Source organism: Leptidea sinapis, chromosome 17 (genome assembly GCF_905404315.1).
Source record: "Leptidea sinapis chromosome 17, ilLepSina1.1, whole genome shotgun sequence".
NCBI classification, from domain to species: domain Eukaryota; kingdom Metazoa; phylum Arthropoda; class Insecta; order Lepidoptera; family Pieridae; genus Leptidea; species Leptidea sinapis.
The window spans coordinates 445,100-470,322 of record NC_066281.1 but is presented as its reverse complement, the minus strand read 5'-3'; the positions used below and the strand labels follow the sequence as shown (position 1 = coordinate 470,322).

At 33.5% G+C, this 25,223-nt stretch overlaps 1 protein-coding gene across 4 annotated transcripts in view; it reads left to right on the top strand.

The window, feature by feature from the left end:
- The first annotated feature begins 1,773 nt into the window (after positions 1-1,773).
- Positions 1,774-25,223, top strand: part of LOC126969104 (calcium-transporting ATPase sarcoplasmic/endoplasmic reticulum type) — a 37,679-nt gene continuing 14,229 nt past the window's right edge. For 3 of the 4 annotated variants that reach the window (XM_050814410.1, XM_050814411.1, XM_050814408.1), the window contains exons 1-2: positions 12,245-12,411; positions 13,430-13,574. In XM_050814410.1, coding sequence (XP_050670367.1) covers positions 13,457-13,574 — 118 coding nt within the window. In that variant the 5' untranslated portion in view covers positions 12,245-12,411; positions 13,430-13,456. Of the gene's footprint in view, positions 1,940-12,244; positions 12,412-13,429; positions 13,575-25,223 lie in introns of those variants that run through there. The other variant, XM_050814409.1, reaches the window with a different exon arrangement.

The following is a 25,223-nucleotide window of genomic DNA, read 5'->3' as shown; positions in this document are numbered from 1 at the left end:
ATCAGATAACAATTAAATATACCAGTGAGAGGCTCCTTTGCACAGGCTGCCGGCTAGGTTATGGGTATCATAATGGCGCCTATTTCTGCCGTGAAGCAGTAATGTGTAAACATTACTGTGTTTCGGTCTGAAGGGCGCCGTAGCTAGTGAAATTACTGGGCAAATGTCATTCTAATGGGCAGGACTATTCAATTTGCATCAGCTTAACGTTATGCTCGTCTCGTCCCTTTTCTATATTAAAAAAATATATTTGGATACGCTATTCAGAACGTGGACTCTATAGAGCGTTCGGTAGTGCAAGAGCGAATGAATGACCAGTTCTCCCGTGGTCCGTATAGACTGATCTAAACTAATATACACAAATTGTAAAACATCGCCATAAGAGCTGCCAGCAGGACGTCTTACCCCATGGCCAGAACCGCTCTGCCAAGAGTGAACGACTTTCATCTAACCTCTCTTCGCTACCACATCAACAATCATTTCATAATAACTGTAATTAAATTTGCTTTGACCCCACATCAACCTCTTATTACACTGTGCTCAGCTGAATCTGTGTCAATATTACAATAATAACAATACTGCTTACTGTTTTAATTATTAAGTAATTGTCAACCGCCAGCTCTTGGTATACATAGAGAGTCAACAGTTGATCAACGACAGACAGTACGCCTTTCGCCATTGTCGGTCGGCGGGTGTTTTTCTGGTATACCTAACATATAGATGAGCGGCGGCTATCTACTATGGCATAAGGGGTTTCTTTCAAAACTACCCTCATTTGATTTTCCCGAGAGCTTCCTCACTGGGCGCAGCATATAGGTCGTTGTCTACGGTTATTGCTCGAACCCGAAGCCCGTGAATGCTGGAGGTTCATAAGACTGTGTGCTATCTTCTACACTGTTTGCTCTAGATACCAATGAAATGTTGGATGCCTTCAACTGGAATCCAGTGCTCTGTGAACGTCTTGATCACCTGGCGTTGAGTAGAGACGTCGTTTCATTGGGTGTCTTCTACTGCATCTATCACGGGGAGTGTTCCGAAAAGCAGTTTGACCTGATTCCTGCTGCCGAAATCGAACCACGCACAATATGCCACAGATTAGGATATCAACCCCACCATCTGGATGTGTGGCGTTCCTCCACAGTGCGGTTTTGAAGAACATTTCTTCCACGTTCAACCAAGCTGTAGAATGAACTTCCTTATGCAGTGTTTCCTGGACGCTACGACATGGGTACTTTAAAAAAAGCGCGTACACCTTTATCAAAGGCCGGCAACGCTCCTGTGATTCCTCTGGTGTTGCAAGTGAATGTGGGCTGTGGTGATCACTTAACATTAGGTGAGCCGTACGCTCGTTTGTTCTCCTCTTCCATAAAAACATTAATAATAATTATGAAATGCTCAGTTTTACGTTGACCGTAATGCTACCACGCAAATAGAAAGAAGATGTAAAAAAAATAGTTAACGAATCTATTACTAGCAACATCTGCGGTGCCTCGGAGCATTCGCGAAACCAATTAGGTTTGCTATAAATAATATCTTTCAATATGTAAGAAATGCAATAGTATTGTGTATAATTGAAAATTAAAACTACGGTCAAGAAATTACAGACGTTAATGCTCAAACAAGACTTTTTTCGCTCGCAATTAAGAAAGCTGTTCAATTTTGAACTTTATCACATTGTGTTAGTCGGTCCCGGTGACTTACGAAGCGAACTCACTATTGTTGTATCAGTGCAGTGATGTCGCCGCTGGCAAGGTTCCCGTAACCCCGAGCGAAGCTTATAAAAGAAGGTGTAATTCTGATCCCACGCTCGCCGTGCCACTGTCCAGACGCACTCCTCATGGGGCGCGCAAACCACCTCCGATAATACCAATAGTTACTAATAAATTAATGATTAATAACACTTTAAACCTGTGATTGGGACCAAGTGATAAGTGATACGGTAAGTTTGTTTGAATTCGTGCCGGTGTTGAGCTACAACTTGTGCAGTGTTCTTGTGTTAGTGATGCCTTAACGGAAAAGGGACACGGATTTTTAAAGGATTGTTACAGTGTAAAGCTTTGGATTTACTTCGAAAAGAGAACAGTTTTATCGTAGTGTGCTTGCTATGTAGTGATTCAATTGAGCCAGTGTTGCTAGATTTCAAATTAGTTCAATTACGATTCTGGATCATTTCTTCATTTCTGAAGATCTTGTCTGTGAATTTTGCGTTAGTAATAACTATCTTAGTTATGGAGTTTGTTCTGTTCGTTCACAAAAAGATATTTCGTCGTAAATATATTTTTTTAAATGATGTCTAGAAATGCTGGCATTCAGAGCATTGTAACATAGTTGTGTGTGTGTTGAGTGTTTTAGAAGGTTATATTTAATATTTTCCTGCATGATAGTTTTAAAACGTAAGCATATTTATATTGGAAAACTCTCAAATACCAATACAACAAAAAGTCGGTAGGTAAAATCATTAATATTTCTGCAGATATATCAACAATTATAAAAACCGTCGTTGAATTTCTTGTTGAAAAACCTACTGAAGAATTACCTACGTTGAGTATTAGACTCTTTATTAAATATTAATAAGAATATCTATCTTCTTTAAAACACGCAAACCAACTAATTTCGAATAAATTAATCAATAATTGTTTAATTACGTGATTCTTGAAAGATTTACGATCATATTCTTCGTCATAGTACTTTACCACAGTTTCTAATATTTTATAGCATTTTTAAACTTCCTTTTCCTATAAAACTCTGAATAACTCTATCAAGATCACCCATCAAATTATGAGCTCGATAGAAAATAAAGAAGCATTTGAAATCAATAAACATTTGAACTAATAACTTAGAGATAAATTATAAATAACAGTCTTGTTTGATATTTGCGTCACATTCGAGCAATATTTTCGTCTCTCCACAACGCAATCGTAATAAGCAGAGCGTTGGCGTCTTATGACAGACGTCAGTTAGCAAAATAAACATATTATTATACTAGGCAATCGAAATTAGAGATAATATCGATCTAAAATTACATGAACAATATTTTGAATATTATTGTTGGAAGAAGGTTCAGGAAGCTTTTAGTGTTATGACATTATACCTCTCGTTGATTCTTAAATATTGTTCCTTCATTATAACACGAATTAAATGTAATATTTGTTGCTTTTAAGACTAGTGGCTTTTCAAGAATTATTTTGTGGTAACGATGTTATATAATTCAATTGAAATATTATATCACCTTTGCTTATAAATAATATGTATGGCATCACGCCACGAGTCTTGAAAAATTGTGGCATTAAAAAGTATGAAATAAAAGGTTGAAACTTAGCTAGCAGAAAACTTCCCTAGTCTTCTACTAACACACCTAAGAGACGACTATCAAACTATACCCCTACATGAGTATTTACGTAATCTAATATATAAAATTCTCGTTTAGCGGTGTTTGTTATTAAACTGCTCCCAAACGGCTGCACCGATTTGTATGATAGGTACATAGGTAGGTCTGAGAATCGGCCAACATCTATTTTTTACACCCCATTTTTTTATATATTATCTGGCTATACAACGTATGCTGGGTCAGCTGTATATTGTAAAAGTGAGTGTTCCTGGTACAGTGTGCATGAATTATGATTATGCCCCGATTTCACCATTGAAGTCGAATGTGATATGACTTTGAACTAAGCTTAAGACTGTAAATGAGTTTATAGATTCAATTCGGATTTCACCAACACAAACTGAATGCAGCAGTAGTCAAACGCGTTTAAATCACAGAACACTATTACTCTAACGAGGTTAAAATAATCACCAACGAATTTTGGACATTCAACATATTTGATCGCATTCAAGAGCTGCCACTGTCGTTACCGTTACAGAAACATTGACATATAACAAATTTGATTTTGTTCATACTTATCGATGACAGTTTCGACAGGTATTTGATACATTCTATTGTTTATGACAGTATATAAACTCCATTTACGTCAACACGCTCAATAAGTATTTGTGACATCGCTTCCTGTTTAATTAAGATCAAGACTGGCATTTGAACTCGGTTACGTAAAACTGAGTTTTGTTAAGCTCAGTTTTAAGTGTCATTGGTGAAACCGGACTTAGTTTTGTTCGTTTCGGATTCTCCGTCGGCTTTCTTTTTTCCATGAAGAATGGTTAGCCTATCAATGAAACCCTCTGTAATACTCGTCACTGTGAGTCCCAGCCCACGGTCACATTATGATTGACTCTACCAGAGTTACATGGTCAAGCCAAAAGTCTTTAATGGTAAGCTTAGGCCACCTGGAATGAAGACAAGAGAGATGCAAGTTATAGCGGCCTAGCATTCGGTCGAAAGACTTTGTTGAGGAAGGACCTAAAGAGGTTTCAAATGGGGACGTTTTGAATTAGCTGGCTAGAGTGTCCTTGGGTTTTATAGAGTTCACATACAAATATCCTGTATGTCTACTCTATAAATCATTCACCTACAATTACGAGCTGCGGTTGCATATCAACCATTTTCAAAAATATAAGTTACTGATAGAATGACTATATAGAGATAAATAGGATATTGAAATACAATATAGGATAGAGATACATAAACTGCAATTTTTACGGCGGTTTTAATAAGGCACGGTACTTCAACTAGCTAGTCGGTTTACAATAAAAATGTTACTGACTGAAAACTGTTCTTCATAGTTTCAGAACGATAAATTATAACTTCTCCAAAATCTTTAGTAGATATTATGATAACCAAATATTTTAAAACAAAAACAAAAACCTTGTACTCATTTCGCTTATTACTTATCTATACATTCGGTAAACTCATATGTCTAGTATAGGTACAACCAAATCAAAAGCATCCAATTCTTGCAAATAGTCACGAATAACGAAAGTGATACGATTTACTCTATCAGTAATGTAGAATCCATTTCTATAGAAATGGGAACATCTCTACCCTAAGCTAAGAAGTTTCATTTTAAAAGATGGCTTAGGACTTCCAACGAAACAACTACTGAAGCGGTACGCAAAAGGAGGTCACAGAAAAATATGTCTTAACTCTTTATGACCCGGTGACGAGTCTTGCTGGAAGAACCATGAAGGAACATGGTGTTGTTAAGGGTCTTCACTACCTTCTCAAGAATGGTATCTTTATACAATTGCGCCGATGTTTTGCTGCCTTTTTCTCAAAAGTATGGCTCAGTCACTCCTTCATAGCTACTAATAATTACCCCGTCAAACCATTACTGAAGTCCCCACGTTGCACTCTGTCCACTAATTGGGAAGCTTCCTTAGAGCTTTGAGCATAAATACGGTCTTTTTTTTGTTAAAATCTTGCTCAATTGTAAAAATGTTCTCATCCGTAAACAAAATTTTTCTGTGACCTACCGCTTCAGTAGTTGTTTCGAGTTTACAACCCTATTCTTTTTTTTAATTATCAGTTAAGAAATTACCAGTACGTCTCTTATAGGTTGCAAGTCCTAAGTTATCTTTTAAACCGTTTTTTACCCTTGATCAAGAGATTTACCCTTGATGTATTGGCGCCAAAATGAAGAAAACTCAATGAACAATCATTCAAAAAGAAGATTCCAAATTCAAATGTAATATTTTGTTTATTGTAATTTGGTCCAGATCTGACAGTGGAATCCATGAGAAAACCATAAAAGTCTTAAATTTTGCTATACATAAGTGGATGATAAATTTACGAATAACTCAATATCGCGCCAACCGATTTCGATTATTCTATTTTATTTTATTTTTACTGGAAAGCATATACTTCAAATATAGTTTGGTGAGAGTTTGGTTAGGTTCTGATAACGGAATCCATGACAAAGTAACGGAACACTGTCTGTAATCAAATTGCAAAGTACTTACGTTCATTGCTGCATTGAAAATCTTTGTATATTAACACATATTCAGACAAATTGTTACTTAGTGTACTTCATATTCACTAAAAATCATAAAATAAAATAAAAATAACAAAAAAACAAACGCCTTCAAAAACACTATTCTAAAACAATAGATATAATGTGCACTAAAAAGTATAAAAATAATTGCGTATTTTTATACAATCTAAATTATTAATCTTATTCTAGTTACGATTATTGTAATTTTTGGAGTCGGTGTCATCCAACATAGGTTTGTTACTGCCTACATAGTTATAGGTGAGATGTGCTTGAGTCGTGAGGAGGCGAGAGGCGAGAGCGGGTTGCGGCCGAAGGACACCGATTCTAAAAATAACAATAATCGTAACTAGAATTAGATTAATAAATTAGATTGTATAAAAATACGCAATTATTTTTATACTTTTTAGTGCACATTATATCTATTGTTTTGGAATAGTGTTTTTGAAGGCGGTTGTTTTTTGGTTAAAAATCTTTTTTTGTTATATTTTCTTCCATTTCCAATGGGTTTCATCCTACTATTATTTTTTTTTTTGGTTTTAAAAATTATCGACACTGGTCTAAGTATAGGCTACTTATTGATGATTCCATGGACAGTGCCATTTCTATTTAGTTTTATATAGTCTTAGATCATTTATACGTCTAGATAGACTGTGACACCTGTGAAAACGTCGAAACAATTTAGGTTGACCGTTAAGCTCTGTTTTAAGCCATGGACGAACACTAACGCAAAGTGACATACAAATTGCGAGTGTATTTTATTCTATAAAAATATGGGACGAGATGTTCAGCTGATAGTAAATGATACGCCCTGCTGAAAAACCCATAAATTCTGAGCGGCTCTACAATTGCGCTCGTCAACTTGAGACATAAAGTGTTAAGTCTCATTCGCCCAGTAATTTCACTAGCTATAGCACCCTTCAGACCGAAACACAGTAATATTACATACTACTGCTTCCTGGCAGAAAAAGGCGTCGTTGTGGTACCCATAATCTAGCCGGAATCCTGTGCAAAGGAGCTCTCACTGGTGAAAAAGATAAATAGTGTAAGACGTCGATCGTCACGCACTTTAAAGTAATAAGCCTGGCCTGTTTTCATCGGTTGCCTAGACTCTAGAGGCTCAATCCAGACGTATAAATTATCTAAGTATATAGTATAACACAAGCGACATGTTACCAGGGTAGTATAAATATAAAGATGTAATACATATTATATTGTACATGTAACATCAATCAGGGTACCTCTCGTTACAATGACAAGGTGCAGTTGGCAGAGCGTATCATTACGACACACTCAAAACTCAAGTACAATAATTCTATTTCGATTATTACCTTCGCCCGTTTATTTTCAGTATGACGAATAGCCTTTCGTTTGCTCTTTGATAGTGGTTACATCGGGCGTGTGCGCAATGGCCGACATTGGCTCGTTATATTATCTAGGAATTTTAAAAGCTTGTTTCAGCGTGGATCTCTATATCTATTCCCAGAATGTTTCATGATACTGACTGCCCTCACCGTTCTATTTCATTCAATATAAAATGAATGATTAATGCTTGTACAGTTTGAAATAATATTTTGACGGTTCGTTATTTTTTCGATATTGTATGCTGATTGTCTTGTTCTATACTGTTTTATTCGAACCTGCCAGTACATTTAAAAAAATTAAAAAATATATGGTAAAGAACATAAAATGTACTTGCCGTACGTTTAACAGCAGTCTTGCTGAACAAAATGTATGTGCTTTAACTACATAAAATACCATAAAATGTAAGAAACAAAAAGTGTTACGAAATCCAAAAGAATTGTTAAAAGACGTCTATGTGGTAAAGGTTACTTACTATACCTATACCTATTACGTAAATTACCTTCATAATGATACCACAAATAGTGAATGGAATATAATAAATTAATTAATTCAATAAATTTTTTTTTTAGTGAATGGAGTGACCGACCTCAGGCTATAAAAATAATAAATTTAAAATACAGCAGCGATAACCGATTAGAGATTCCCACATATTGCTTTCACAACCCTTTATTTTTCTAAGACATTTCTGTCCCTTTTGAGAATTTCTTAGGCTTTAGAATTTTCTAATAAAGACAGTTTACACTTTTTTCTAATGAAATGAAGAGTTCCTAGTTCCTACTTAAAAGTATTTTTTCAACATGAGATGGAATCTTGATTGTATGCATGTATGGTTTAAATTTTTTGAATATGATTTAAATATGAATGAAATCGAAATATAATTCGAAAATTATGTGCTCGTTGAAAACTTTACTTATAGGTACTGGTACTGTTTATGATAGTGTGGATATTGTAAACGCAAAAAGTTGTTGTTGGTCTAACATAAATTTAAAAAAATCATGCTCACTAAATAAAATAAATTGATGCTTAGTTAAAAGAAAATGTAAATTACATAATTATATTACACAGTAAATATATCTTATTAGTGATAACTAGAAGCTTCATAAAAATATTCACAAAGACACAGAATTTATCGAGACCATACAATTATATATGATTTATAATATACCACTAAAAACACTAGAGTAAGCAGCTTTACTTCGAGTTAGTTTTTTATTTAATACGTTTTTATTTCATCCACAGAAATAGACGGTAACATTGGCATTCAACCGTTGCTCTCTCATTTTCTATTTTCACTATCTAAATATATTCTCACGGCTTTCAATACAAGGCTGACATTTTTCACTTCGGTCGCATTTGAATTCATTTGTATCAAATGACCCAACAGACGCTGTTCAGTCAGTAAAAAAAATGATGCAAGAATTCCGGAATATTATAGTCAAAAGCCACTGGAAATGTGTAAATGAGTTAAAATGAAACACAATCATATTTCTGAATATTTTTATAATATGTAATAATAAAAAAGAATTTGGGTTTATGTTTAACCAATTTGTTTAAACAACTTTTACTTTTCCGCTTCATAAGTAGGTAATTGCCAAGTATTAAAATGAATATAGTTGTCTTTGCCTTCAGAGATAGCCATATTGGCGTCTCGGGCTTTTCTGTAGACCTATATACGACCTAAATAATATATTTTGTTATATTTTCAAAGAGTTTATTTCTTTTATTTGAAAGGTCAGGCGGCTTATTTTTTCCGACTCCTCCAACAAATATCGTTTATATATCTATACTTTGTATACAAAACCTAAACAAATTATGCACTAAAACATACCTCGACAACCACGCTATCCCTTGGTGAAAACAGCATAAAAATTGGTGTAGTAATTTTTGAGTTTGTCGCGAACAGTAATACGCGGCGGAGAACTTTGTATTATGTAGTCAAGAAACCGATAGTAATTAATAAAAAACAAAAGGTGTGTGCTTAAAACTACATAGCAGAAGAGAAAACGAGGTTAATAATACTAAGTACAACTACATATTTTTGAAGTTATACTTCTTTAGGCGCGTTATGATAATATGATGAGAGAGAAATTTTAAGATCACTGTAACACAAAAGTAACAGGGTGAAGTTGGTTCCTAAAATTTTCTGACGTTTGCGACATTCGTTATTTTTTTTTTTTTGGTTTCTTCGTCCATTATTAGGATCGGCAAAGCATTCAAGCCCGTACAGCCGTATTCGCTATTTAATAATTAATTGTCAAAGCCATCGTTGTAAGTTTTTACAATATTTTTTCATTCTACAAACGTGGAATAGCACGATGAATAAATAATTTTAAGGATTTTTACTATCTAAGGCCAAAGAAGTATAACTTCTTGCGTGTATACATAAGTACACACACACTTTTTTAGGATTGGCAAAGGGTTCAAGCCCATACAGCCCTATTCGTTATTTAATAATTAATTGTCAAAGCCATCTTTGCAGGATTTTTGCTTTGTTAGGCCAAAGAAGTATAAATTCTTGCGTGCATAGATAAGTACACATGCCACAAAAAAATTGACAAATTTCAATTATTGTGTGCGTTCGTACATTTCATAACAATATTCATAACTCGCTAGGCAAACTTATTGATCTGGCATCCCTTGTTCATTGCACAGCACTGCCTCTCCGCCCCGTTAATCATAATTTCAGCCGTAAGACGTCCACTGCTGGCCTCCCCCAAAGATCGCCATGACGGTCCTGCACTGCCCTCATGAAACCTATTCCAGCGATATTCACCAGATCGTCAATATTTTAGATTTGGAAGAACAGTATTGGTGACTTCTTGCGAGCTTTTCGTTCAAAAGTCGTTGACGCGCGGCCCCGTTTCAGTTAAAGTTCTAGGGAATGATAAAATAATACGAATCTAGATTGAAATTTGCATCTTTCATCCACGTACCATGAAACTAGAGAATGAAATAATTAATAATAAGTTTGGTACGGTAGTCATTAATAATAATGTGCACCAGATTAGATAAGTAGTAAGAGTAAAATTAAAGTTCTTGATTCAAATGGTTTTATAATGTAAAATAAATAACTCCGGTAAATATTATTCGTTAATCTGTGGAAGTCCAATTTTCAATCTTTTTGTATGATATACGTGACAAAATTTTAGTAAAATGCCTGCATTTAAATACAAAACTACAGATAATCTATACTAATTTCGTGTACAATTTTTTGTGAATGTGTTTATTTTCGGAACCATTGCGTACATATAACATAATTAACACAAATCTTAACTATCTCCAAAAAAACAGTGCCTTCAAATTGATCACAGATAAAACTAATCAAGAGTTAAAACGAGACATTGTCTTATACTAATAATTTTTTTTCTTGCCATATATACACGGTGGAACATACAGTAAGCTCAAGAAAGACATTGCTAATTTGGTTTGCAAAACAACCACATTTATAAAAATTAAGCTTCTAACTTCCACATTTAAATAGTAATACCACAGAGAAGTTTCTTTGGTAATGTCATAATAATAAAAAGCAAGCACTCCAATACTTATTAATTAATTATAACATTTAACTTTATTTTTATTAATATATTACGTTCAGAATTTTGAGTAGTGGTGCGTCAGTGGAACCCTATATTTCTCTTATATATATAGCAAAAAAATGTTTATAAAAGTAAATCCAATAGAGCAAGAGCCCGTGGACCCCAGACCTACGTTATTTTATAAAAGCTGAAAGTTTGTCAGCGCATGCTCCCAACACAGGTAAGAACGATGGATTATTATGGAGTTTGGGTTACAGTGGCTTTGGCAGGTACTAAAGGTGTATAAAATACCGATCTAAATACATCAAATAATAAAAGTGCGAATTTTCGGTATTACCTCTAGAATATTATTAAAAATCACGTTATTAATTGCTAGACACTAAACATCGTGGGAACCCCTTGCCAGACACCCTTGATATTCATCAAATTATAATTTTGATATATAATACTTGGCTAATAAGTAGATGATGTTTCCTCACTAGCCAGACACTTTTGATAGTTCCAACCTCTTGCCATACGTTTTGCCACCTTTAGTACCGTTAACCTGCCAAAGCCACTGTAACCCAAACTCCATAATGGTCCATCGTTCTTACCTGTGGTGGGAGCATGCGCTGACAAACTTTCTGCTTTTATAAAATGGGGCTCTTAAGCCACAAAAAAGATGAGGAAAGGCTTAATGAAATTGATGCAGTAAAACGCGAAAAAATTCGCGTCGGATGGTCTCAGTAACGTCCCGATATGATCAGTAGTTTTGAGATTATGGATGGTCAAACCCCTATTTTCTTTATACATCTATGTATATTTATTATAAATGCCAATATAATGTATAACATAAATGAAAGATGATCATAGATCATTGTCAGACGCCGTCCATCGTTGCCAGCGCGTGCCTTCACCAATGTCGAAGCGTCGGAACTGTTCCAACTAGATGACGCCAATATTCTAGCATTCTTGTAAGATAAATTGTAACTAATACCTAATTACTCAAACTCCAACAAAATCGTGGCACCTAAACTACAAAAAATACTTGCAACAAATAACATTAGGTACACTTTAAAATGGCAAACGAGGTAGGTACGCATTTTAGACATACTGTGGGTCATACATTTTAAATATGCTAATAATTATCCCAAATGAAGTGTAAGGTCAAGGTGACAGTAAATTTTCGGCCCTGAACGCTGTCAGGTAGTGAAATTATTAGTGGGTTACGATAACAAAATATACTATAAAAATAGAACTTTACTAAGAAACGTCAAAAAAGGGATTTATTGAAATAAGGAAGTCATATATTTAATATATCGAAACATCAGGTTATTCAATAAAAAAAACTTTATACCCATAATATTCTGGGTACTTGACCCGGGCAATCTCTATAAAAAGATCATCTTAGAACGGTCGACGATGGCAGCGCGACATGCAACCCTGGAAAGCAACTCTACTATGCCATCGAGTACTGTTGCCAAAATAATTAAAGAAATCTTCGTCGATGTCCCTCCGCCGCGCCCGCGCTGCTCTAAAATTGTCGCTCTTAGCCCGGGAGTCGATACTCGGGGCGCGGCGGGAAAACATCTCCCGCGTCACTCTCATTTCTTCTTTCCTTCCCGAAGCTGTCGAAAAAAATATTTTCAGTAAGTTCTAATCTGTGGCTCTTTAATACAAACCAATTTTATCGTGAGTGCATATCCGTCAAGTGAAGTACAGTGACGTAATAATAATTTTAAGGAGAATTAGTGACAAAATTATAGTGATAGTGTTACATAACGCGGAAGAAAATTTTGTAGCCGTTTCTACATTTTAAAAATACCGCACTTTCTAAGCGCCCAACGAACGAAAATAGCATTGTATCACGTGGTACACCCTCGACCTATTGCAAAGCACCACATTTATTCGACCCGAAAAATTATAACTCATATATTGGATCTGCTTTTTTTTAAATTTAGCTCAAATTCATACTTTTAAACCATGACGGATTGTTTAGTATTTTTTTAGATCTAGAATAAGAAAGTAAATTCAAAAAAGTTCGTCAGTTGATGTTATTATTGCATGACCTGTATACCAGGTGGCGCTAAGATCAATGACATTTTCTACGTCAGTTTATGAAAAAATGACGGATCAGTTGGATACGTGTTTGAGTGTTTTATGATATTTACGAGAAAAAGTATTAAATTATTATAAATTTAGGAGTAAGATAAATCATATAGAAAACATTGATATAAAGTGAACATAATTTTTACCTTGCTCATGTAATAAAAAAACGGTGAGTTGAAGTGCTGGGGAAACGGACCCTTGAATAAAGGATATCGCTAATCATAAAATTAATTTCGGTAACCAAGAAAATTATAAACTTAATTTTTAAGTAGTTTTTAAGTAGTTAAGTGCATGCAACACCTACAAACTTTTATTGTAGAGTTACTGTAATTATGCACTTTGTTAACAAATTAATTCCATAGATCCAAAAAAAAGTTATTTGATGATGAGCAAAAATCAGCAATATTTTGTACCTACTAATTGAAGAACACGATAGTATTTGGTATTTCGTCTTTATTTCATAGCATCAGAAAACTTATTATAACCTCTAAATTATTTCATTGATCATTGTATCAATGATGACTTGTCATATTCTAACCTATGTTCATGCCTTTTTAGAACTGACGGCAACTTAGAAATAGCACCATGGAGGACGCTCACTCGAAATCCGTGGACGAAGTCCTTGGATTTTTTGGCGCAGACCCAGACAAAGGCCTGACACCAGATCAAATTAAAAGAAATCAAGAGAAATATGGACCAAATGGTAAGTCACAATTACTGTTGTTTACATCTTCCCAATAACAAGTACACAATTAACAAATGTGGAATTCTAAATCAAATAATTGAATTATGTACTAATTTTTTATAAATTTTAACTATCAATGTTATTTGGCTACTTACTGAATATAATTTTAAAATAAATAAAGTAAGAGAAATACTCAAGTAGATATAAATATCCATCTATATAATAAATATTTTCTGCATGAGTTTGAATTATATGAATAGGTTATTATTTTTTGAATTATTATTATGCAATCTATGAATGAATTATTATTATGAATTTATTTCATTAAAAATTTCTACCACCTCTATACAAAAACACCCAAACTGAGAAAAATGCATCATGTACAATCAATGCAGTCACTACACTTTCATTATTAAGATCTAACACAATTTAAATGTTTTTTTTTACTTTTAAATAAAATTAAATTGAAAATCATCTTTCCTGACACTTATAGAGCTTGAACGAATGCTTTTATGCATTTGTCTTTCGACCCTAGCAAACTGTGGATGTACAATAGAAGAGACACACAGAAAGCTTACACCTCTGGAGTACAGTTACTCTGGGAGACATGTATAATTGTGAATTCAACACAAAAAAATCTTAAATAATTACCAGATTACAAGGACCTCAATATAGAAATAATAAAAATAATAAATAGTTTTGTGTTCCTGTTGCTTTAACTTAATTACATTCACAAATATTTCAGATTTGAGTCTCAGGGAATAGGCTCAGTAAGATGTGGTTAGTTTTATCATTGTACTACAAGATCATGTTATTACTTCTATGGACAGATCCTGCTCTTAACTGTGAGCCATGTGCTCCTTTAGCCTTAAAAGTCAGTACAAGCATATTATCCTCAAAATCATGAACCATATTAAAAGTTACTCGAAGTTAGTCGTATGGGAATCACCGATAACTTTTGTATGTGTGATATACAAAGTAGAGCATGCTTGAATGTCAGAGGATGAGTACCAAATAATAAACTTAACTAGTTCTTTAGGAATACACATTATATAACTATCATGCAGCTCTCAATTCTTAAAATACCTTTTCAGATCTTTGTAAATGTGCTACATTCAACTTGCAGTGCATTAAATTGAAATAGGTCTAGATTGGTTTTTTATATGGCTGTAGTGACAATGCTGAATTATTTCTCAGGAAACATAACAGATTCCAAAGTCGGAGGCAGTTTCTGTTTTTGTAATTGTTTAATGGTAATCGTAGGACAAAGTTACATAAAATAAAGCTGGGTCAGAGTGGAATGAGACCCAGTATTCAGTGAAATTGTAAGGAAACTAAGCAAAATCAACATTAGTTCACCTCAAACATATTTTCCAAAAATAAGTTTTATTGTAAGAGTATGTCAATAAACTAATTGTTGTTTCTAAGATAGTAAATAAGAGCTAGTTCACTAAAATCAAGAATTTTTCTACTAGAAGTGTGTAGAAAACCGCACTAGAAATGCATAAGTGTGACAGTATTAACACTATGCTACTGTATGAAGTGAATGATCAAAATAGCCTGTGGGGTGTCATTCTCTTCCCTAAAATATGGCTCAGATAGTGTTGGATGGTCCGTGTGTCATGCTTGTGAACGGTTACTACTTGTGGTGGTTGGATAACTCATCGGAAACGGCTTAATTTTTATTAAAATTAAAGTTGTCTTGTATTTTTATGTCTAATTTATTGACATAAAGTTTTATATAAGAGTGGCATTGAGTTTCTTGCCACTTCTTCTCATTAAAGCTCAACCTTGTTTGTACAACTTTTGTCATTTGTAACTTTCTTTGACCCAAATGAATAAAGTTAATTTGATATCCCTCCACAACATAGTGTCTTTCATGAATCAGTATGCTTTTTAATAATTGACTATTTATAAATTATTCCTTATTAATTCCCATTCCAATATTTTATAGATATGTGTGGTAGGCACCACATCCAAATTGCATTCTTATTGTAAATCTTTATCTTTGAGATTTAACAAACCTCTTTGTGATATATTCTACATAGTCCAATAAACAGATTATTATATTCATGACTGAATGTATCAATATTATCTTATCATGTATGAAAACTTGTATGATGTTGTATATGGTCAAGAGGTATTGCATCAATACACTAGTTTCTTAATTAAAACAATTGTATTTATTTACTTACTATATTTTCAAAAGTTTAATCACAGGGTTAGACATACAATTTATTAATTTAATTTGGTATTAATTATATATTGTAAGATTTATGTATACATATAAATAAAATTGGAGTGCCCGTTTGTAATATTGAAATAACCATTTTTACTACATGTATATGAATATAATATATAATATGGTACATACACCAAAATAACATTTTTCTCGTCTGTTTGTTCCGGCTACTCTCTGAAATGGCTGGACTGATTTTGACTGGATTTTTATTGGCAGGTAGCTAATGTAATAAGGAGTAACTTAGGCTACGTTTATTTTAGAGTACTATAGTAAATTTGCAATGTCCAAGAAACAGACGAACTCTAAAAATAATTTATATGGCATAACAACATTTGCCGGGTCAGATAGTAGTTAATAAAACTATAGGTAGTTATATAGTTATAAAAAAAAATTTTAATTTATTTTAAATAATTCCACACCAAAGTGTAACTTGACAGTTATCAAGAAGTGAATGTGGAGGTGGTTTGATCCATGTAGAGAGAATTCATGACAATAGATTTACTGCAGAAATTTATAGCGAAAATGTGGAACAAAGTGTAGGAAATGAGGGCCTAGTTGTTCATTCCACAGGAGATAAATGAAAAATTATCATTAATAAAAAGACTGAATAGCATGCATGAAAGGTTTGATGGTATTGGAAGGAACTAGACAAGTATATCTGTATGTATTATGTAAATAATACAGAATGGAACAACTATTTAAATAAAAATAACTGTTTTGTGGCCCCTTGTTAATTTAAATCATTCAATTGGTTACTAGTTTACGAATTTGAAAGAGACTATATGTGTATGTATGTAAATAATACAGTATGGAACAACTGCTTAGTTAAATAAAAACGTTTTTGTGGCCACTTGTAAATAAAATCATTTAATTGGTTAATAGTTTACCAGATTATAGATTTTATAGAAAATATCGCGTGCTATTTTAGGACTTATTTAAATATTGCGTAAGTACTTGTAATGGAATAAAGAAGTGCATGAAATACCTAATGAAATGTGATGAACACCACAAAAGTGTTGCTCGATCCTTACAAAGTAATATTACATAGATGAGGGTAGAAAGAACATTTTATATTTAGCGGATAAGTATTCAGCGGACCGTTAGCGAGCCGGCACCGGTGCGTGCTCGCGAGCAATGTTACGCTTGATCGTGCTTTCAGTCGGAGCGCTCTACCGGCCCTTTTATAGACAAGGATTTATAACTATACATACACAGCTATAATATTGAACTGTCTTATGAGGTTATAACACAATCAAATTTAATATTTATTTAAATACTAGATGACCCGACAGACGTTGTTCTGTATATAAAACTAAGTTTATTTTTTACCTCCTGGGAAAGTTAGATAGATATAAAATCTAGTTAGTTATTCATTTTAAACTATTCTTTCAATTTGATTTCTGAACGACGGGGGACACATCAAAGGAAAACAAAATTGTTGTTTTTATTGGACTTTAACAAATAATTCAAGACCAAAATTAGCCAAGTCGGTCCAGTGCCGTTCTCGAGTTTTAGCGAGACTAACGAACAGCAATTCATTTTTATATATATAATTTACTCAATTATTATGGTTTAGGTTTGTGTATACGAAAGAACCAATCGGTAACTTACTTTTTACTAAAATTTCTATCAGAATAATCATAAGATGTTCGCATGCGACTTTACATTAGCTGAGGCATTTTAATAAAAAGAAAAACAGAGAGATATATGATATGATTGAAGAAGGTTTTTTTAAAAGCAAGGAGAAAACTGTCGACAACGTAAGTATGGAAAACTTGCAGCTTATGTTGCCTCTAAAGATTAGTATCATTTATACATTTTATATTATTATGGCAACAAACGCCAAAGTGCTGAAACGATGGGAGATAAATAAATTAAGTAGAGAATTGGGCTGAAGTTTATTATTTGTCTACTAATGTGATTATTATTGACTTCTTCGTCAATTCTGAAAATTTTCATTACTAAAGTATATTTATTTTTACTCTCCTTGAGACATTAGCTTTGTTTTCGTTATTTTGGTTGATTAATCCAATATACGATATCTTATATTAATACAGCTTAACCTGCATTATTTTTATACGCGTGATATTAGCTTCACCTGTATGTTTGTATGTTTGTAACCGACTTCTTTGATTAGATTGGCTAGATTTCGTTCAAACTTTGTAGTTTTTCGAGGACCGATGACATTACACTAATTTGATAAAATTATTCAATTTTTCAATTTGCAAAATATGATTTTTGTTAATTTATATAATTTTCGTCTATAGTCGATAAGGCAGGAATAGATGTTAAAGTACTTAATAATTTTAAAAATACGCTTTTATAGAAAATTTAACTAAAAAATGAAAAATAAATAATAGTTAAAAAAAACTAAAAAGCACGCTTTATATAAAATTCAACTAAAAAATAGAAAATAAATTTAAATTGAAAATAGTGTAAAAAAAAATATATTTTATTCTAAAAAAAAGGGTGGGGTGCTTTTTAAGATATTATTAAAATAATAATTCTTCTACACCCCACGCTTTTTTTTACAATAAAATCTATTTTTTTTACACTATTTTCAATTTAAATTTATTTTCTATTTTTTAGTTGAATTTTATATAAAGCGTGCTTTTTAGTTTTTTTCACTATTATTTATTTTTTTATGAAATAAATTTTCTATAAAAGCGTATTAAAACGGTTAGAACTCGGAACACGATTCATATATTGGATGTAGCACCTTACAAATTAAATTGTTATATATATGTTACAGCCATTGTAGAATACTCCTTGACTTAAAACAGTGTCCGTTGAGTTTCTTGTATATTTTTCTCACGATCTGTACTTTTTCCGAACATATAGTAGATTCAATAATTTAAAACAAATATTTATAGTGACGACTCAAAAGTGCCCATTTTAAATCTAATTGAATAAATTTTATTTGACTTTGAAATAACAACAGATGTAGATAGCGCGTGAATGCTTTGACTTTGTAAACTTGTAATAATCACGGCGATTTGTTTAATACTATCAATGTTTTACTAGATGATAAAGCTGAGATAACCGTTAATAGGATTTGCGTTTCTCACTATCATTAGTGCTTATTATGCTCCCATTGAGCTACTATAACTTTCTTTTATTACAATACACGACGAGACGAGCATGGATTTTCAGCTGATGGTAATTGATACGCCCTGCCCATTTTATAATGCAGTGCTTGGTCAGGATTGTTCGAAAACCCAAAAATTCTGAGCGGCACTACAAGTGCGCTCGTCACCTTGAGACATAAGATGTTAAATCTCATTTGCCCAGTAATTTCACTAGCTACGGCGCCCATCAGACCTAATCACAATAATGCTAACACATTACTGCTTCACGGTAGATGACCGCGCCTGGTGTTAACATTCTGTTATAGTTTCTAGAAAACTCGCTAATGTGCCTATTAAGTATGAACTGACATAACATTATCAAGAATATAATGATATGAAATAGTTAAAATGTTTAGTATCTTATTATTTCTTTAGGATATCCAACAAAATTTAAACAACAAAACCTCTCACACGAGAACCCATTATAAATTAGCAGTCATCGTCTAACATCCAGGCCCGTGAATAATGAGACTGACTTCATTCCACGCCAGACAACATATTGTTTATTTACAGTTTCACACCACTCGAGCGTTATTCTTTAGAGCTAAATAATCACACCCGAGCGAAACGTCACTCCACTTCACGTTCGGTCACAATACGGAAAACTTCCAACCAGAATAGATCCAAGAGCAAATAACACGAAGGAATCTATTAACACGGGCGCTTTGATGATACCACGTGCGTAATATAACGACGGCTGCGGTATCTTTATCCAAATCTATTCGTGTCTTAACCAAATTGTTGAAGACAATCTCCAACGGAGATACAGAAAAATGGAAAGGCCCATTTCGATAGAGAAGTCATAATCGGTTAACCATGACCTCTACCACTGGACTGGCGGCTGTCAAAGTACTTTTGTGCCTGTTTGATATTCGCCATTTTGGCGCTGTTGGCCATGTAGCGAGAGTCTGCGGTACTAAAACTGGGAATGACAACCTCAGCAAACATCGATAGATGGTCGGAAACTATTTACAAAAAAAATGTGTACTTTATTACGTTGATTCTTAAAGTATAAATAACACGGAAAACGAACGAAATTAATTCAAAATGCAAAAAATTTTCAAAGTACTGTTCGTTCCTTCGCAGCCATTTGTATTATACGTCAAAGTTAGTTCTCTGGACGCTCGCGAGTGGCGCTTCAAAAAGGCACAAAAAATTTGCTGTCAAACATATGGAACAGCCTGTCCAGTGGTATTTATACAGGTCTGTGCGCGTTAGCATTTTAAACATAAACTTGATGCGACTGTCGTGTCGTCTACAGTCTAGTATACTTAATCAATTTCAACTCGGCCAATAATTGTAAAAATTACAAAGTTTTCAAGTTTTTGCTTCTGGGTCAACAAAGAAGGGATAACAAACAAATCTTCACAAATATAAAATTGTTGATTATAAAGATAAACAGCGAAAGAGACAAAATTTAGATCAGCACAATCAGCACGATATAGTTTATTTATACAAAGATACATGTGGGCGATACAGCAAATAGCTCGTTTGCTATTCTTGTCATAAAACCGACCACCCTGCTCTTTATTATCGTTCGTGTGTCTTCCGGTGTTTATGCGAAAGACCTCTCGCATCGCATTTGGAAAGTTTCCTCAAACATTACGTTAAGATAACATTCAACTCATATGATCACTAGAGAGATGTCGTATTAACAAAAAAGAGTAAAAATTAATAATCAATTAATAATCGTGTTTTCAATGGAATATTCACATTATGTTATATTATTATTGTTTTCCCATTATTATATCTAAACTAATATTATAAAGGGGAAACATTTCTGTTTTTGTTTATATGTTTGTAATGTTTTCACACAAAAACTATAAGTAGTAGTATTGGAAGACCAATTTCAAAAATTATTTCACCATTAGAAATCCGCATCTTCACTGAGGGTCATAGGCATTACATTTATTAAAAAATAGGGATCTCTAATAAAATTTCAATAATATAACCCAAGGTGTGAGGAAAAATTGTCATCGCATGCGCTGCGGAAACTATTGATGATAGAACAAAAAAATGATCTACAGTATTATAGAACGTATTAATATCTACAAAAAAGTCCGGAATACCATATGTTCAACTACTGAAGTTATACCATAATAAATACTTTTTTATATTTTAAAAGTTCATATAAGTGCCGACAATAATCGAACCATATTATACATATCTCTGTATTAATCCTTATCCCATTAAATGATATTTCAATACCTGTGAATAATAAATTTAAATAATAAAAATTGGAAATGTCGAATGTAAAAGATATAACGAATTTAAAAATGTCAACCTTAAGAAAATAATGCAATAATAAAATAAAAACTAAGTGAAATAAAAACTTATGTTAACAAAAATAAATTTATAGTCCGACTTAGTAGACTTTCACTACCACGAGATCGGTATCCAAGCGAGTATATTGCGGGGCATTGCTAGTATATTTTGAGTTTTGGACTTAGGTTTTTTAGAAAACCGTAGCTAGTGACATTACTGGCAACTACAAGGCTTACTTTCTTTTGTACGGAGCCATATAGCTAGTGAAATAACTGACTGATTTTTTGTTTATTTGTCTCTTTTAATACAGGAGTAAATAAAACAAATGTAAATCAATTTTGAAATGTTTACAATATTATCATGTCCTCACTACCGTGTCACACCTTTGATGTGGAACGTTACATATTAATATTGTGCGGGGCCATCTGCTCCCATATCGCTATAAATGTTCTTATAATGCCTTCCGAGTAAAATTACTGCCGCTACAAAGTTATTAAGGAGCGCTCTGAACAGCAGCCCTGCCATAAATTAATTAAAATATTTATAAATATTATCGTGTTACGTATGAGCGAGATCTCAATACCAGAAATAACATGTTCGACATGGACTAATATCTCCTACAGAACTGAACTTTCGATCAACATAGCATGTTATCATGGGCAATCGTTAGTGACATTTTCGATAACAACATGGATACCTTCAAAAAAGACATGTTATTGGTAATAATATTACAAACGAACGTTTGTGTAATTTTGGCTGTTTCGAGTTTCATAAATATAAAACATAATTAAATTGTTGTGATATAAATGTTTATAGAATCATTAATGTAGTACACACAAGTAAAAGTAAACACTACTACACACTACTAAAAAAAATGTTACGTATAGTGACTGTTGCTTAATACAGAAAAAAAGAACTAAAGCGTAATAATGTTACCAGCAAACAAAAAATGTATAACATATCGTTTACAATCATAAGCTAATAAAATAACAGAATGGCCGATACCTTCAATAAGATGAAAATAATTTTCAATTGATATAAAAAGTACTTGTGTTTTTTTTTCTTTGCTAGTAATGCATTCAGGCATTAAGATTATTTTTTACATTTGAAAGAGATCTAGACCACCATTTTTATATTTAGACCTCCCCTAATTAAAATATATCGGTATTTTTTTGTAAAAATGTATTTTGTGTTATATACAATGACGTTCTATACACATATAAGGACATCAATCGCAGTAGCGGAACACCAAAAGTGTGCTTAAAAGTCAATGTAAGCACACTTTTCTGCTTAGTCGTGTGTCAACTGAAAGTGTCCGAATCAAACCTGAACTGTATAAATGTACCAAGAATATTTTATACAACATCAGTCGAAGCTTATTATGGTGTAATTTGTGGCATGTTCCATATTTCCGCTTTGTTTTCATGCGACGGGATTTGGCTATATGTATAGAAACGTCATTGATTGGTAGATATTAACGGTCTGACTGAAGCTATCTACGTCAAAGATCCAGCCCAACAATAATATATTCTCAGGTTGATTCGAAAACACTTTATATACTCTTTGTTTTCAGTCGGCAAGACGCGTGAATCTTATTATTATTCAGTGTTGGACGTCGCATTAATCGACCTTATTTCATGAAAACGGCAGTGAATGTTTTGGTATGCCGTTTGAACTGTTTTATCGACTGTGAAAATGACTTAATCGTTTTCAGTCAATTTGATACAGTCGAGTGTGTGGAAAATACTTGTGGGAAACAATTGTTTGATTTTGCATTACATTTTGAGTCTCTGCATTCTGGCCATAGTTAAATAATTTAGGAGCGGGTTACTATTACTGACTTGACTTATTGGTGGTATTTTTCTACGCACATAACATCAATTAAAATACTTCGATGCTTACTTTTAACACAGGAGTTGTGGGTTTTTAAATAGATATATTTTGGCAACGTGTGTTTGGAAAATTAATAGCCGTAAATTGCGTGCATCATATTTTTCGGATACTTACCATATTCTCCACTAATGAGATGAAAATGAAAGAAATCGGCGATTTCGCGTTTTGTCCAATTGATGGTAAACGAAAAGAACGATCTGTTCTTTTCTTTTATTAATACGTAATATTAAATACGAAAAACACTTATTATAACTTATGATTGTGTAATCCTATTTACTTTGGTAAATTTATCTCTGACTTTGGCACTCATTTACTTACTCGTCTCGAGCCCACCTGCCGCGAAGAACCTGCTAAAGAAGGTTTCACATAAACACTTACCCTAATAAGAACTCACTGCCGAATAGTAACTGCAATCAGTCGATGAAATTTCGTAGAACTCTAAACCGGTGGTTGCTCCATATATTATTAGCTCCAGTGCTCATTCAGATGTAACATAATAATCAATCTGATCTATAAAGTTGTTGTGTGGCGCCTGTCTTACGCTGACGTGATGCGATATTCTCAAAGCACCCAGTCTACTTCTGTACAGAATGATATCTACTGACCGTTTATTTTAAACCGCATTACGTGGCTTATGCTTTGAGTGCCGCGGCGTGGAGATTCACGCGCTTCTATCCATTACACCTTGTTTTATATGTCAGACGATAGTGTTCAAAAGATTCTGTGTTTCCGCATTGGAATGCTTCTTGGCCATAAAGTTACATTGTAGATGAATGAAATTAAGTAAATTTCTACGTAAATCCCAGCAGATGTTCGCAGTGACTATGCTTATTTAAAGCAATGTTTGTTCCAACTGTAGTCCATCCTTGAGTCATCCAACCACACGCTCAAATCCGCTAGGTTTCCCCAATTTCTGCTTAATGAGCTAAAGTTTTCAAATACGCAGGTCTTATATCAATGCAATATATCCATTGGATTTGTTTTTAACGATTCGTTGATATTATACATACTTTAATAAAGAAGCCCTGTCTAATTTGGTTTTGAGTGTGCATGTGCGGAAAATAATTTAAGTAGACTCTACTTAAGTAGGCACGAGAATTTTGAAGATTCTTAAGAATTACTTGGCCGAACTCTCCAAAATCTTGATTTTGGTCCCTGCACGCCCGTAACCAGTTATCAGTTGCTCGTTAAAATCTTTAGAGTAACCGTATCGTGTGTCCCATTATCACGCAAAGCACGTGCCAATGTTGACGCAATCGGTTATCTAGGAAACACTGTGCCAATTATAATTTCTTTATGACTCTTATCAAGTCCCTGACTGAATACAGATGCGTCTGTGATTAGGCTCACGATGTCTACACAAATTGATTCACTGTTTCGTCTGACGTTTGTAACTCGCAAACACGATTTGGAATCTTAAGGCTAGAAGTCTACCAATGACCCTCGACATTCTTTTTTTTTTTGGGAATATGTACTTGAGATATGTAATTAACGGTTCGCTTTAATTTTACTTTCTCTGCCCTATGCTTGTAGGGCTTTTTTCTTTTTAAAGGGGTTCAATTCTCCTTACGAATCTAACATTTTAAACAATTGTATGATCGGCAAGAGTTTTCCTACCTTCTTTGTCTTTCTAAACCTCGGATAGGTTTTTTCAATCACTCAGTCCATTATATTGTTACAGTTTAATATTTTATGAGTCAAAACACTAAACCATTACTGCCAATTGTGATCCCTTGGATTTGTACATAATATTGAAACAAACAGTTTGTCATTTTCGTTACATCAGAATTCATTCGGTTTTGCAGCTTTGGCATGTAGTTAAATTTTGATAGAAAATACTTGTAAATTGGTTCTAAATTTGAGTTTCCGGAAACGAGCATCTATTGTTGTTTATAACCGCTAAGTTGACAGTTCCAATCTCGACGATGGTGAAGATGAAGCGGTATTAGTATTCCTTACAGACATTAAATCGTAGTCATCTTTAATGAACTGTTTGTCGTCAGTCATTAAAATGTTTGCTCTCTCTCCCAAAACGTAAGCAGCTTTCGTTGATGCAGGCCCGCCTCGAGTGATATTGACTAATTGCTCGCATTTATCTCCGGTAGCTTCAAGAAACGGACGCAAATAGACGCATCCACT